This window comes from Solea senegalensis, linkage group LG1 (assembly GCF_019176455.1).
Source record: "Solea senegalensis isolate Sse05_10M linkage group LG1, IFAPA_SoseM_1, whole genome shotgun sequence".
In the NCBI taxonomy this organism is placed as follows: Eukaryota; Metazoa; Chordata; class Actinopteri; order Pleuronectiformes; family Soleidae; genus Solea; species Solea senegalensis.
Genome location: NC_058021.1, coordinates 29,631,325 through 29,645,475, shown reverse-complemented (window position 1 = coordinate 29,645,475; position 14,151 = coordinate 29,631,325). Strand labels below are relative to the sequence as shown.

The following is a 14,151-nucleotide window of genomic DNA, read 5'->3' as shown; positions in this document are numbered from 1 at the left end:
TATTTGTTTGAATTAGATTCAGACATAATGAATCATCCTGCTCTCTGTTTAAAGAACGTCGGAATGCAAACAGGAAGAGTTTTATTCTAGTGCTTAGGAATACACAATGAAATTTTAACATAAAAGATCCTCTGAAAAATGGATTAGCGGATTCCAGATAGCCCGAGCGTGTAATTTCGGTCATTTTTGATCCGTTAAAACTTTGCAGGGTGGTCGGGTCTGGCAAAATAATGTGATATTGGCAAGATTAAGTTGCACCAAATTACACAAAACTTGTTTGGGAACTTGTTATAGCCCAAGACGAAGAAAAAAGTCAATCGGGACCACGGCCTCAACTCAACGGGAACTTAGCCATTTTGAATCTCCATCTCTGAAGTTTTATTATAGGATGTAAGTTTCATCATTGTGTAAAGTCATCTGACAATGGTTTGAACATAGGTGGCGTTTGTCTTTGGGTCTCAACTCCTCGAACAGTGTGTCCCTATGTGCTCCTATAGCCGCTGTGAAAGTAAAAGCTTTATGGAAGAGTGGAGAGACGGCGCGGCAGCATGGGTGAGCGCGAGGAGGTGCTGCCGCTTGAAAAGGCACTTGTTTATTGTTGGAGAGCGTGTATTTATTTCATGCCTCCACAGATTGTGGCTTCAGGGCAGAGCCGTTTCGGTCGGCATAATTAGAGAGAGAGAGAGAGAGAGAGAGAGAGAGAGAGAGGGAGAGAGAGAGGGAGGACATTGCCACAGAGAGCTGCTTTGCTCAGATACTCTTTAGTCCTGTGAGGCCTTCAAGAGACTCTCTTACCCAACACACACACACTGAGATGTTATGTATTGGGACACCTGTCTGGTCTAGTTTGATTAGTCTGATATGCACGAGATATAATGGTATGACGACACACACACACACACACACAGTAATGATATTTATATTTTTAACCCCTCTTACCTTGCTTCTTTTTCCTTTCCCTGTTGGCCTTGAAGATCCCTCTGATTTGAATCCGCTAATAGGGGGTCTGCGCTTCCTGTTCGGGTTTACCATCCAGGGAGGGACCACCATCTCGCCACCCAGTCGCACCATTACTAGCACACACAAACATCTCAATTACAGCTTCAAAAGTTTATATATGAGCACACGCACTCATACACACAAATCTGGAGACCACTCCACTTTCGGACTCCACTGTTTAATTTAATTAACGTGTAATTTTTTTTCACCCTTTAGGAAATCTGCATACAAAGTGTTTTTTCTTTGTGTTTTTTTTTTTGCGGCGGTGCTTGATGTTTCAGTTCCTACCTCCCGCTGGTCTATGAATAACCCCTGCCGCCTTAAAAAGGTGCCCACTGAGGTTTGCTTAAAACCTGAAATACAGTTGATCAACACAACACCCTGAGGCCAAACATTTCCATGTTGCTAAATTTGTCCCAGATCCTCCAGAAATGGCTCAAAAATAAATAACCAAGTTTCAAACGTTTCAGAGAGGCCTGAGCAGAAACTCTAGAGAAACTCCAGACCTGAACTGAGAACTCTGGCGACAAAACCCACAAACACGGCCTCATTTTTTAATCTGAATCTACACTGATGAGTTAAATCTTCATATTTCCTTATAGACCATAATGACAGGTTACACTTAGTAACATAAACCTGGGCCGGGGTGGTATAGCGTATTCTCAAAGTCACGTTCACCATGGCTACGATGAGGCCGGACCTATTTTAGAGTTTGTGGTTTGCAGCCATCTCAACGAGGAAATATCTACCCTGCGGTGCAGAGCGCTTCTTTAGGACACTTGAAACTCGATGTTTGAAACTATTCTGGTGCCAGCATCCTTCCTGTTGGTTACATTTACACACGTTTGCACACCCTGAACTTGTGCAACACTTGTGCATGTTCGACAGCGTGAAGCGGGGGTGAAAACGAACATTAAATAAAAAAAAAATGGAGATAATTGTAATTAAAACATTAGAGACAAGCTTGTATATAGTTTAATGTGATAAATATAACCTAATGTATTATTATTGTTATTATTATTATTATCATTAGTATTAGTATTATTAATAATAATAAAAACATAAAAATGGTCAGTTTGGGCCAGTTTTCATTAAAAAAAAAGGGCAGCAGGAATATGTTCAGCCTATAAGAGTAAAAAAGCTTTAAAGAGGCCCAATTACAGTAAGAGCCTCCAAAAAACATAGTATATTGTGATGAAATAATGATTCATGCTGAGAAATAATCCCATCTTCAATCTTATCTGTGTGGAACAAACCCAAGTTGCATGTTTAATCTCAGAATTCAAGTATGAATGAGGGTGAAATCACAAAGTTCCCACCAGTGGAGGGAGCCTGGCTGCTACTCGGATGATATTTTTAGATTTTATTAGACTGTTATAATACAGCCTAATAAATCTGCTTTCATGCATTTTTTTTTTTAGCATGTGAAATAAGTTAACACTTCTATGAGGAAAAAAAGGGACCTGGAGGGAAATAGAGCACAGGAGGGAGAGAGAGGGAGGCAGGGAGGGATACAGGGAGAAGGAGGGAAGAAGGGAGGATTGACTAAGGAGAGCATTTAGTAGACACACTCCTTCACTCAGTCACTCTCCTTAAAGCAGTGACGTCCTCCACTGCAAACATTCGCTGCCTGCCAGGTGAGTTGACCTTACCTTCTCCTTATAATAACTAATATAACTTTATTTCTCAGATGTTTTAATCTAGTTTTATTGTTACCTCTGACTCTAACAGGTGTTTTAAGGGCTTTTCTAGAAACACCCATTTGTTGATTATCTCTTTACTTTAATTAGAGTCATTTTATTTTTTTCTGTACTTTTACAAGTACAAAAAAGAAAATGTGTTTGATTTTTGGTTGTGACACTGCATTAAGCATCCACAGCAGATGTCAAATTTAAGGCTTTTGCGGAGTTGTTTACACTGTACCTGCTTGTTGCCAGGAAGTTTTGTTTTGTTTTTGAGAGATTGTGTGTAGTTTGAGCTCGGTGTCGTCACGTGTCCTGCAGTGCTACGGCGCCTGTCTCTAAATTACCGCTGACACTTGTAAACCTGCTGTTACAACCTGCTTCATGGTGTCTGGTGACTTTTCCAAAAAGTCAAAAAGTAACATTTATTTACGTAAACATTTATTTGCGGGTGAAATGATACGGTTGACATGAGAGAAAGGTATTCATTATATACGTTTTGGCTTCCACGGTACACCATCACTGCACTGATTTATGCTGCAGCGTGAGGTTAGGCGCTGAAATACGTCAAGTGTCTCTCTGGCTGTGGCTATCACATGTTATCAGCTTCCATTTGTTTCTTGGCAACAATGGATGAATTCTGCCACTGACTAGACTACCTGAATACTTTTGTCCAGAGGATGTCACCGTTGGTCTGTGGCTGACTTGTTTAGAAGAGGACTCCCACCTTACTTTAGTCTCAGGACGCAGAGAAAATTGAATGACTGTACTGGTCAATTTAACACCAGACAATAAAATAGGGTATGTACTTATTAGGTAAAAACATATATGACATAACAACGTAGTGTATTATATGTCAACCGATCACTACAACTTCACTTTTGAAACATAAAATTAAACACAACAATGTCACCACACACACAGCGACACATTCAAATGCATAGACACATATTATTCATGCACACAAAAGTGGTTCATTTCCAAACCAAACATTTTAGTTTAGGTTCACTGTCAATTACCATAATCTACTTGATTTCATATATTTTCAGAATAAAAGCTCGGATTTTTTTTTCTGGCGGGCCAGTTTTGGCCCACGGACCACCAATTGCTGACCACTGGCCTATACACAGTTTCTTTCTGCCACAAAACGTGTCTCATCCTTACCTGCAGGCCTCCTCCTCCAGTCACGATGACCCGCGTCCTCAGTGTCAGCTTCCCCCTCCTCGCCCTCCTCCTCCTGCTCTCCCTCTGCTGCCTCGCTCGCGCTGAACCTCGCCGGAGCTCGTCCTCCCAGCGCAGGTCGGCTCGCGCGCCCGCCGCCAAAGTGCGCCTGGCGGGCAACTTCCCGCGGGAGTTGTACGAGGGCCGCGTGGAGGTGCTCCACAACAACACCTGGGGAACCGTGTGCGACGACGAGGTCAACATCAAACTGGCCAACGTGGTGTGTCGCGAGCTGGGCTTCCAGGGTGGCATCACGTGGGCGCACAGTGCAAAGTATGGAGAAGGAGAAGGTGAGAGCTCTGCCAGCTTCTGCAAAACGATAAAATTCTATCTTAAGAATATGTTTGTCAGACTGGAAACTCAAGTTTGTAAACTTCTCACACCAAAGTCCATTTAAAAATGCAGTGTTTTAAGCTCGCGAGGATACAGGAGCTCCTGTTCTGCTGCTTCCTTTTATGGTACATTTGTGTCATGTAGTTAAACCTGGACACATATTTTCAAACACCAAAGTCACAAAATAGCACATTTGAAGTTACTGATGGAGGCAGCAGTGGATCAACGACTTGATTTTGGTCAGTGGATTTGAAAGTGACACAAACGGAGAGAACAGCGTCTTATTTTGAGAAAACATAAGATACTGTAACTTAATTAGGTGTAGTTTTTTATGAAATAAAAAGCAGAGGATGGCACTCTTGGTAACATTGTGTCAGTGCCTCAAATATTTTGGAGATTGAAGAGATTCAGTGGTAGATATGACTGAGACCTCCCAACTCTATCGCCTCCCAAGCTTCCATGCTACTGTGTGCACGGTTTTCATGAAAAGACCACCAAATAAGACATCCAAAATAACTAAAATCATAAAGTGACAAAGATAACCTGTAAGATTGAAGGCTACATCTTGTTAAGGTTGCCCGGCAGGGCAAAATTATGGACCCAAAAGGCCCATTTGTTTCACAATAATGAAAGCATTCACGTTGCCAGAGTTGTCGTGGTTTATGGACATTCTTTACTGCTGCTTTTAAATCCAAATTAAAGAGAAGGTTGAATGGGTTGTAGGAGTACGAGCTACATCACCCTGCTTAAAATATGGTGTATCAACTGCTAAACACTACGGTGCCAACCCTTAATTAGCATGCCAGTAAAAGTCAAGTGTTAAAGGTCTTCAGGAACTGATTTGGACCCGAGTGCATTGTCAAGACTGTCTATCGAAGGATCAATAAAATTTACAATCAGTGAATTAACAAATGGTTTATTCCTTCTTAGGCCCGATCTGGATGGATAATGTACGTTGTGACGGCTCAGAGAAGTCTTTGAAGGACTGCAAGCACAATGGTTGGGGGGTGAATGACTGTAAACACTCTGAAGACTTGGGGGTGGTGTGCACGTCGCAGCGCAGGCTGGATCAGACAGCTAGTAGACCCAGCCACACCACTGCCAACAGGCCCAACGGCAGCCCTGCACCTCAGTGGCAGGGCCTCGTAGCCACTCGCAGGCATCCAGGATATGGATATAATGGAAATGGACATACAAATGAGGTCCCCAGGTTCCAAAGACACCACCATCTCTACCAGGTAAAGCTGTTGGCCAATGATACATGGCTGTGTTATTCTTGGACAGACGTTTAATAGTAGATGTGCTGTATTTTCCCCACCACCCAGGGTAACAGTAAGGTGCAAATCGAGGAAGTCCGACTCCGTCCAATCCTCATGGCTACCAAGAAGAAAACCCTGGTCACAGAGGGTGTGGTGGAAGTGAAGCACGCTGGGAGATGGAGGCAGATTTGTGACATGGGTTGGAGTCTCAACAGCAGCCGCGTCGTGTGTGGGATGCTTGGCTTTCCAGAGGCTATTCAACACAACGTTAAGACATACAAGTGAGTATGAATCCGGTATTTGGCTGTTGACTGGGGTGGCCTGCTGAACCACATGTTGAATGAATAGAAACGCATTCTGAAGCAAACAAAACCACATCAGAAAGGCGAATAAACGTGCTAATCTCCAACATTTAGCGAGGACATTTCTAAAATATCAGCATTTAAGGAGTTAATCATGAGCTGAATCACAACCCTGTTCAGGAAGTATTGAATGATTCGGTGAACAAATCTTTTTAATTGACTGATTCTAATGATTCAGTACACTGAAAAGAACTGATTTGCACGTCACATGTTTGTGTGTCTGTGCTATGATGACCCTGCTCACATTGAGGAGGTACCAAAACCGAAAAGGTGCCGTAAGTGTCATTTTTACGATGTCGATGTTGGCGGGTCTGATGCTTAAAGCTGGAGGAAACTACTGGAATTTAACAAATTAGTGTCTATCATGATGGACTTTGTAGCAACAGTTGCTAATACTGCTCAATTGATGACAATTGGTGCTATAATGTCTGCCATATGCATCAGGTGCATTCCGGCCAACAACAATCACCAGTAATACGGTGATTGTGGACGGTGTAGTGCTGCTTGATAAGCTGAATATTAATCAGAAATGCAAAGCAACACAATAGACCCACAATGCAGTTAGGAAGCACTTGGCTGTGCCACATTCACTGTGTATGAGAAGTGTTTCAGTTGATGCCTCCACATGCGAGTCCCCTGTTACAGCCACTTGGAATTAAAGTCTTTCCTTTGCCTTATCTTCTTTCTTCAGCTCCGTCTCCGTGTCCCTCTTTACTCCCCTCTGTTCGTCCGTCTCTGGATGATGATAAAGCGATCCCTGTCCCTTTCCTGCTGCCCTTCCTCTCACCATCATTGCCTCTTTCTCACCCTCACTCCCTGTGTCTTTCTGATGCTATCGTCGGCCCGCAGCTCTCAGACAAACGGCCCCACTTTAACTTTTAGATTCCATTGCCGAGGTGCAATATCAAGCGCTGATTGTACTTTAACTGTCCCATAGATACTGTGTGTGTGACAGTTAGCAACTGGAGAGTGGGATGAGGATCTGTGCAAGGGGATTGTAGTGTTTACTAGAGGCCAAATGCATCCCATCATATTTATTCTAATAGTGTGTCTGTGCGCTATAGTATCCAGACAATGCACCATCAGTGATGGAATTTCACAGAGCAATATTCTCTTTTATTCTTTTTTTTTTAATAATATTTGGCTTCCGTGGAACATACATCATACATCCATCTTCTACCACTTTATCCTCCATATGAGGGTCACGGGGTACACCCTAGTCAGATCGCCAGTCAACCAACCACTCACATTCTCACACCTACCGTCAATTCAGAGTGTCTAATTGACCTAATCCCCAAATCTGCCCATTTTTTTTGGACTGTGAGAGGAAATCAGAGAACCTGGAGAAAACCCACGCTCACAAAGGGGAGAACATGCAGAAAGGCCCTTGCTGTTGGCCCTTCTTGCTGTTAAGGCATGAGTGCTAACCACTCCTGACACAGAAATGGTTCACCGGCTGCCTTTGGACCATGATAGCGAATGTAGGACCATCATCTAGGAGCCATGACATAAGAAATCGCCAGAATTGTTTTGTGCTGGTCATCGTTTGTCTGGGAATTATTACACCAAGAATTAAATGCACTGCATTTCCATGTTTCCTTTGACACTGATCTACAGTTCCTCTCGACTCGTTTCCTAAATAAAGGGCGAGAAAAAACACGGACAGTGGTTTTGGGGAAGGCTCTACTCGTACACCACAGGAGGACCACACATTAGCACAGAATTACTCCAGTGCTATTATAAGCCTGAACAGTCTTTGACCATTGGCTGTCCTCAGTGGAAAGGGGAGAGGAACCATTTGCTTGTCGCTCCTGGAGAGCTGCCTGCTCTAGGTGATTCACAGTTTAGCTATTCCTTTCCTCTCCCGGCCTGCGTTAACTCTGACTCAACTGACGACAGACCACAACATCTGCTGTGCACTCTTGGTGCTAGATTCCTCGTGCTACTGAAATGCTGTAACAGTTGATTTATGGACCTTCCAAACTTTTTATTAACTTTACAAATTGTCCCCCTCCTCGGTGTACACTCAGACTCGCAGAAAGTATTTGCTGTGTTGCCCTTGAATTAAGCTATCACCATTGAACTCTGTGCGTTATTGGGAACACAGTAAAGCCATAACTGGATCCTATTCTTGGAGGAGGACATCACCGGGTGTCATATCTTCAGCAATAAAAGGTCCTTCACCGGAGCTGGCCTGACTGTACACAGTCTGTAAAGGATCATTTATTAGAGCCAGTCTTCCCCTGCATTGCAGGTGTTGACGTTCTCATGCCTCTGTGTGAATTTCTATTATCGGAGAGATTTATCATTCAGTGCACAGGAGAGGAGATACAATAAACCGTTGAGTGAGGAGTTAGATGGGTAGATTTGGCAGCTCACCAAGAGGAAAGATATGATAGAGGACAGGGACGCTGCAGCTCGTAGGGCCCGGAGTGACGCATGTGATAGTGTTCGTCCTGGTTCGTCTGTCCTGAGTGTGACCTGGTGTTTTTCGCCGAAGCCGCACATCGGCCTGAACCACGATGGTGTGTTTGTTTCCAAATGGGTTCCTGTTTTTGATCTCTTACAGATGCATATCTGTTCTCTCTCACTGCATGTTTTTAACTTCAGACGGGTTGAAGTCGCGCACGCATGCCTTGATGTCCTAACTGCCAGCAGCGATATAGTCGGTATTTGAACAGCTTTTTGTCTCTAAAGTGACGATGACACGTCATCAGTGTCGCTGCAAAGGGGGGGCGTCTTAACATAACCGTTCTGTTTCTCAGCCCTGATTTATGGGAACGTTTAGGAATTTCTCGCTGACTGAAATGGCTCATAACGTTATGATTACAGAATGTGAAGTGAAGATGTTTAGTGAAAATGTGAAGTCATGGACCATCTTCATGGGACATGTACTGCACAAGGACTGTGTTGCACGGTTTGACCAAATTTAGCCAGTGGCAGTGCCCTCGTTTCTCCACCTTGCTCCGAGTCTCTCCATTCCATTCTTAGAAATCCCAGATCATGCCATGTCTCTCAGCTCGCTGTGTCTCTTGGAGGAGACTCTGAAGATGCTGTAATTACAGGTTGGTCGGGAACCAAGGCTCTTCTGGGTTTCTGCTGACACCCCCAATTATAGCTGTGTGTGCGAGCGAGAGAGAGAGAGAGAGGGAGGGAGGGAGGGAGAAAGAAAGAGAGTAAGACAGACTTAGTGCATGAGGAGGGAAGAGAATGAGAAGACAACGAGGAGATGGTGAGAGAGCGCCGGAGCAGCAGCAGTCAGTTGAGCCACATTTTCGCTTGTGCTGGTGAAATATGTCCAATTACAGCAGCAGTTAGCAGCGCGGCCCGCTGTGTCAGCAGCTGTCTGTCTTCCTCTGTCACCGTAGTGATTTGGGGACTTAACCAGCTTTTTATGTTTAATTATGTTTCAGCCGAAATTCTCTTATGACCAGGGTATCATTTCTAGGCTTTTGGGTGACATTTTGTCCGAGTGTGGTTTTCCTGTCTGATGTCTGTGTGATCCTCCTCAATGACCTTCTCTCTCTAATTTATCATCCCATCTTTTAATTTCTACATGCATGCCAGTGGCTGCTTCTGTGGTTTGGAGCAGACTGTGGAAGCCAGCTAAAAAACTAAGTTGAATCATAGTGATTTTTTTTTCCTGCTCACTGTCGTAGTCTGGTAAGATTCTTTTCAATTCAAAGTAAACAAAAATATTTCACAGTATCTTAAAATAATCCCTGGATGAGAAATCATGTATAATCCTTTACTTTTAACAGCTATACATGGGAATATTTTACATCAAACTAAACTTTAAACCCTGATAAACTGTTTCCTAATATCTGAAAGATACTGTGCCCTACTGTTACATTAAACACAGTGTCCTTGTGGCAAGAACAACCCATACGTTGTACAAAGACGTTTGTTTTCAATGAAAATGTTTGAATTGCACCCTAATCTTTTATTTTTATTTTTATTTTTTTAACAAAAATGTAGTTTTAAAATGTACACGGGTATTTGTTTTTCAACATTAAAACAAGGAGTAACGCCAGTGAGTATAGTGTGAGAACAATAACACACAAACAGTGAGTAAGAGGCGGGTGCACTCCCTGTCATTAGCCTCTGTTCTCTTGACTCAACAACAAGTGCTGGATGCACTGTTTGATTAGCAGAGTGCTGTAGAACATATAACATTCATACTAAAATTGTATAAAAAAAAAAGGTTTTGCAAACCCTGGGTCGGGGACCAGAACCGGGCGTTTGGTTGGACCAAATGGGGCCATGAAAAACATTAAGAAATTGGATCATTTGTGTCACATGTGTCACTATAGCGAGAGTCTATGGTAAAGAGTTTATTTGCCTGTTTATTTAAATTGTCCATGTTTTGTATAAATTATTGTGAGACTGGTAGCGCCCTCTATGGACGGCGCGCCACTGGATCATCTGCATTTTATTGCCCTTTAAAGGAGTTTCAGCATGAACAGAAACGAGCGTTGTGATACAGTCGAATGAAAAACTTGCACTTGCAGCTCATGCAGTAGTCCTGTGTTGGTTTGTGATGAGGGGAAAATGGTTAGCTGATTGGTCTGTGGTGAGGTCACAAACAAGTCACAGACATGTTTGCCTTATGGGAAAATGTGTGAGTGTGTGTGTGTGTGTGTAGCTGTACCGTCTTGCCATAGTATAGTTTGTCGTCCAAAATCACCTAAAAAAGTCATAGTATAATATGTCGTCCAAAATCACCAAAAAAAGTCATAGTATAGTATGTCACCCGATTATGAGACTGAGACAGAAATGACGACCACATTTTATAACCCTATTTTCAATACTACCAGTCAAAACCTCCTGAATAATTAATGTTCTTTGAGTAGTCCTGTGGTTGTGGACCAGAACCTGTCAACTGCTGGACTCGGACAACCCCGCTGTTGTGGATCCTACCTTGCCATCTTGCAGATTCTATCAACTGCCGAATTTAAAATAATAATGGATGAGAGACTTAAGAAACACCAAGAGATCATCAGCACAAATATCTCAGTCCATCAGAAGATGGCTTGTGTCTCTGAGGTTGTGTGTTCAACTCTTACTGTCAGCAACGTATAGTCCTGCAGCTCAGTGGGAATAGCTCCTGCTGGAAGAACAGGACTTGTATGTCTAGGTTGTCAGTTCAAGTCTTATGAAGAACTTAAGTGTTTTACCTTTTGCTGCACAGTGTAATATAAAGTATTTGACCTCTGACCCTTCCCTGCCCCGCCTCACGTCTTGCTACCTGCCCTGCCCCTCCTCTCCTCACTGCTTACTACCTGCCCTGCCCCTGCTCCAACCTCACCTCTTGCAACCGGTCACCTTGTAACTCACACATTCCCATGGTTGTGAACAAAAACACTGCACCACCAATTCTTACTGTAATTAGGACTTTCGATCTCCTTTCAATCTTCACTTTGGATGTTGACCTTTAAAATATCCTGGTCCTCACAAGAACTGAACCTATGAGCTCCGGACTTCAGAGCAGCATTTTTGTCCACTGAGCTACCTGCAACTTCTCTTCTTCAGGTTCTCTTAGAGCTTTTGACTGTTTACTTTGAACATCGCACTCTAACAGTTCTTAAGACTTGAACTCATAACCTTTGACATACAAGTCTTATTCTTCCAGCACAAGCTATTCTTACTGACCTGTAGAACAACAAGTTGCTGGTATTTTTAAAGTCTTATGTTGGTCTGAAGTTCTAAAGTTGGCAGAAGTTCAGTTGATTGCAAGAGTTGAACTCACAACCTCTGAGATCTAAGACTCCTTCTGATGGTGTGAGCCATTCAGGCTGACAACAATGAATTATCATATCATATCATTATCTTTTTGTTAAGTTCCATCTGTGTCTGTGGAAGCATGTATGTCACTCTGTATCGTATTAAATGCACTGATTCTGAAACATGTAAATAGAAATGTTAATGTTAATTCACTTACTCAACATTTTTAATAAAGAAAGGCTTCTCCCAGCAAGGCTCTCTTCAATACAAACTGTTTTGGTGGATTTAATCCTTAGGCTCTCCTGATGACTCCGGGCACTCTCAAGGTCCTTTACAGCCTCGACTTTAAAATTATTAGTTCCCACCACAAAATTGTTTGTTTTGTGTTTTTGTCTTTTGCGTACATACATGAGGCAGTCCTTACAAAACATGACGACATGTTTGTGATCAAACACACACCATTCACGACCTGTCAGCCATTTGGCATTGAACTTTCTTTTTTTTTCGTTTCGCACGCATTGTTGTTGATATTCTCAATCTCATCCCGTGCCTCCTTCCTCTTCTCGCCCCCAGAAGTCTGTCCTATTCCAATGTGAATGAATGTGAGACACATCTGAGTCATTATTTAATGGTTTATTTATTGATTGAATGTTGCCACTTGTTGTGCCACTTAACAATGTTAACAATGTAAAAATGATGTGAACACATTGAACAGAGGCTCTGTTGACAAGTGCTGTTAACGTCCGTGTGAGGTGATGAAATCACAGGTGAAAGAGTGATGGTTTGGTCCACAAATGTGCTAAAATGTTGATTTTTAAAGGTGGAAATGATGATGTTGTCAAACGTGTTGTTTTTGTTCACAAAGCAAAAATGATTGAGTTTGAATGATTTCTTTGTTTTTATGGAGCAAAGAAAACAGAAAATGTTGCCATTTAAGAAGCTGTAAAATCAGAAAGCTTGATTTAATTCTTTAATTGTGAATGGAATCACTTGAAAACACATGAACTGTGCCTTTAACTGCAGCTGTTTGTAGGTGTTCAGTCAGAGGACATGATGAGACAAAGCAGTGTCCACTTTAAAGTGTTCAAATGTGCTTATTGCAGTAAATGAGTGAAGAAATGTGAGGAAAATACATGAAAACCTCTTTATTGTCAACTTTATATTGGTCCATATCAACACGGACACTTTTATTTTGAAATTCTACTAAACCACTGCTCCTGAACAGTTTCTTAACCTGCCCCCTACTGGCCAGACTAGATACTCATTCTTAACAGTTTTAATGGTCAAGTGACATTTTTTTTTTACTATAGTATATTTGGACATTGTTTAACATGTTTGACAGTTTATAATTGGACAGTTTACTAAATAATATACATGTTTTTATGACGACATACTATACTGGGACACTTTTAGCAAGTTCATATTTTCACTTTTTGTTGACATTATACTATGATATTTTTGGACAGTATGACGTCATCCTATATAATTATATATTTGACACTAAGCCCGTTTTTTGAAAACACAAGCATACATGGTTAGACGTGATCTTGTGTTTGCTGTGGAGCAGTGACGTCACATTAGCAGTAGCAGGTGTAATCTAAACACCTGTGATTGGATGTAAACAGCAGGTGTGAACAGAGAGTCAACAGAGAATCTAAGAAATGTGTGGATCATTTTTAAGTTGCAGTTACCACATGTTTGTTCCCGCTGCTCCTCCTCCTCTGTCTCTGCGTAGAGAAGAAGCTCCGCCTCCGACAAAGGAAGTGGAACATTCCAAATCGATCGACCCAGAGGGGAGGAGTGGAATGTACCAAGTCATGGAAAGTACACAAAGGCTTTTAAATCAGTGTGTCTTTGTGCAGGTGCAGCTCCACCTGTAATTAATCAATGTTCAAGTCCTCGCTGGACAAATAAAAGAAAAATGGCACCTAAAATTGTTGTTATTTCAAAACATTTTTTGATAAAACAGAGAAAAAAAACCACCACCTGTAGGAAATGCTGCCACCTGCTGGACTGGATGTCCTTTCCACCTCATCTTATAAAAGAGTTAGGGTGCCTCATGAGCTGTGGTAGAATTTAAATATAAAAGTATCTTTGTTGATATGGACTGATATAAAGTTCTCAATAAAAACATTTTTTTCACATTTCTTCACTCATTTACTGCAACGATGAGATTTTAACATTTTGAACTGGCTGCTACTTATCTCATCATGTCCTATGACTGAAGACCTACAAACAGCTGCAGTTATAGGAACAGTTCAGGTGTCTTGAATTTCAAAATTAGGTTAAATAATGTTTAAGTAATGTAAGTAATGTAAGTAATGTAAGTAATGTTTCACATCAGGATTAATTGGAAAAAAAAACACAAAAACCACTAGCATTCAGGTGAATAAGAAAAAAAACCAAGCAATGATTGGAGAGTAAAAAGACACGAAATTACAGAAGATAAAATCTGAAAAATCACCCATTATCAAAATAGTTAGTGCTTATTTTAATACTTAATTCATCGTTTAAGCCCCATTTTGAGTATGACAGGAGTAACTATTTGTTACACTCAAACACAAAGACGTT

At 41.8% G+C, this 14,151-nt stretch overlaps 1 protein-coding gene across 1 annotated transcript; it reads left to right on the top strand.

Annotated features, from left to right (window-relative positions):
- Positions 1-3,945: 3,945 nt before the first annotated feature.
- LOC122777892 (lysyl oxidase homolog 4-like) lies at positions 3,946-5,779 on the top strand (the record flags this gene model as incomplete). The annotated part of the gene is made up of 3 exons (XM_044039443.1): positions 3,946-4,192; positions 5,166-5,473; positions 5,561-5,779. Coding segments are annotated over 3 exons (774 nt in total), but the record flags the coding sequence as incomplete, so codon positions are not given.
- Positions 5,780-14,151: the final 8,372 nt, after the last annotated feature.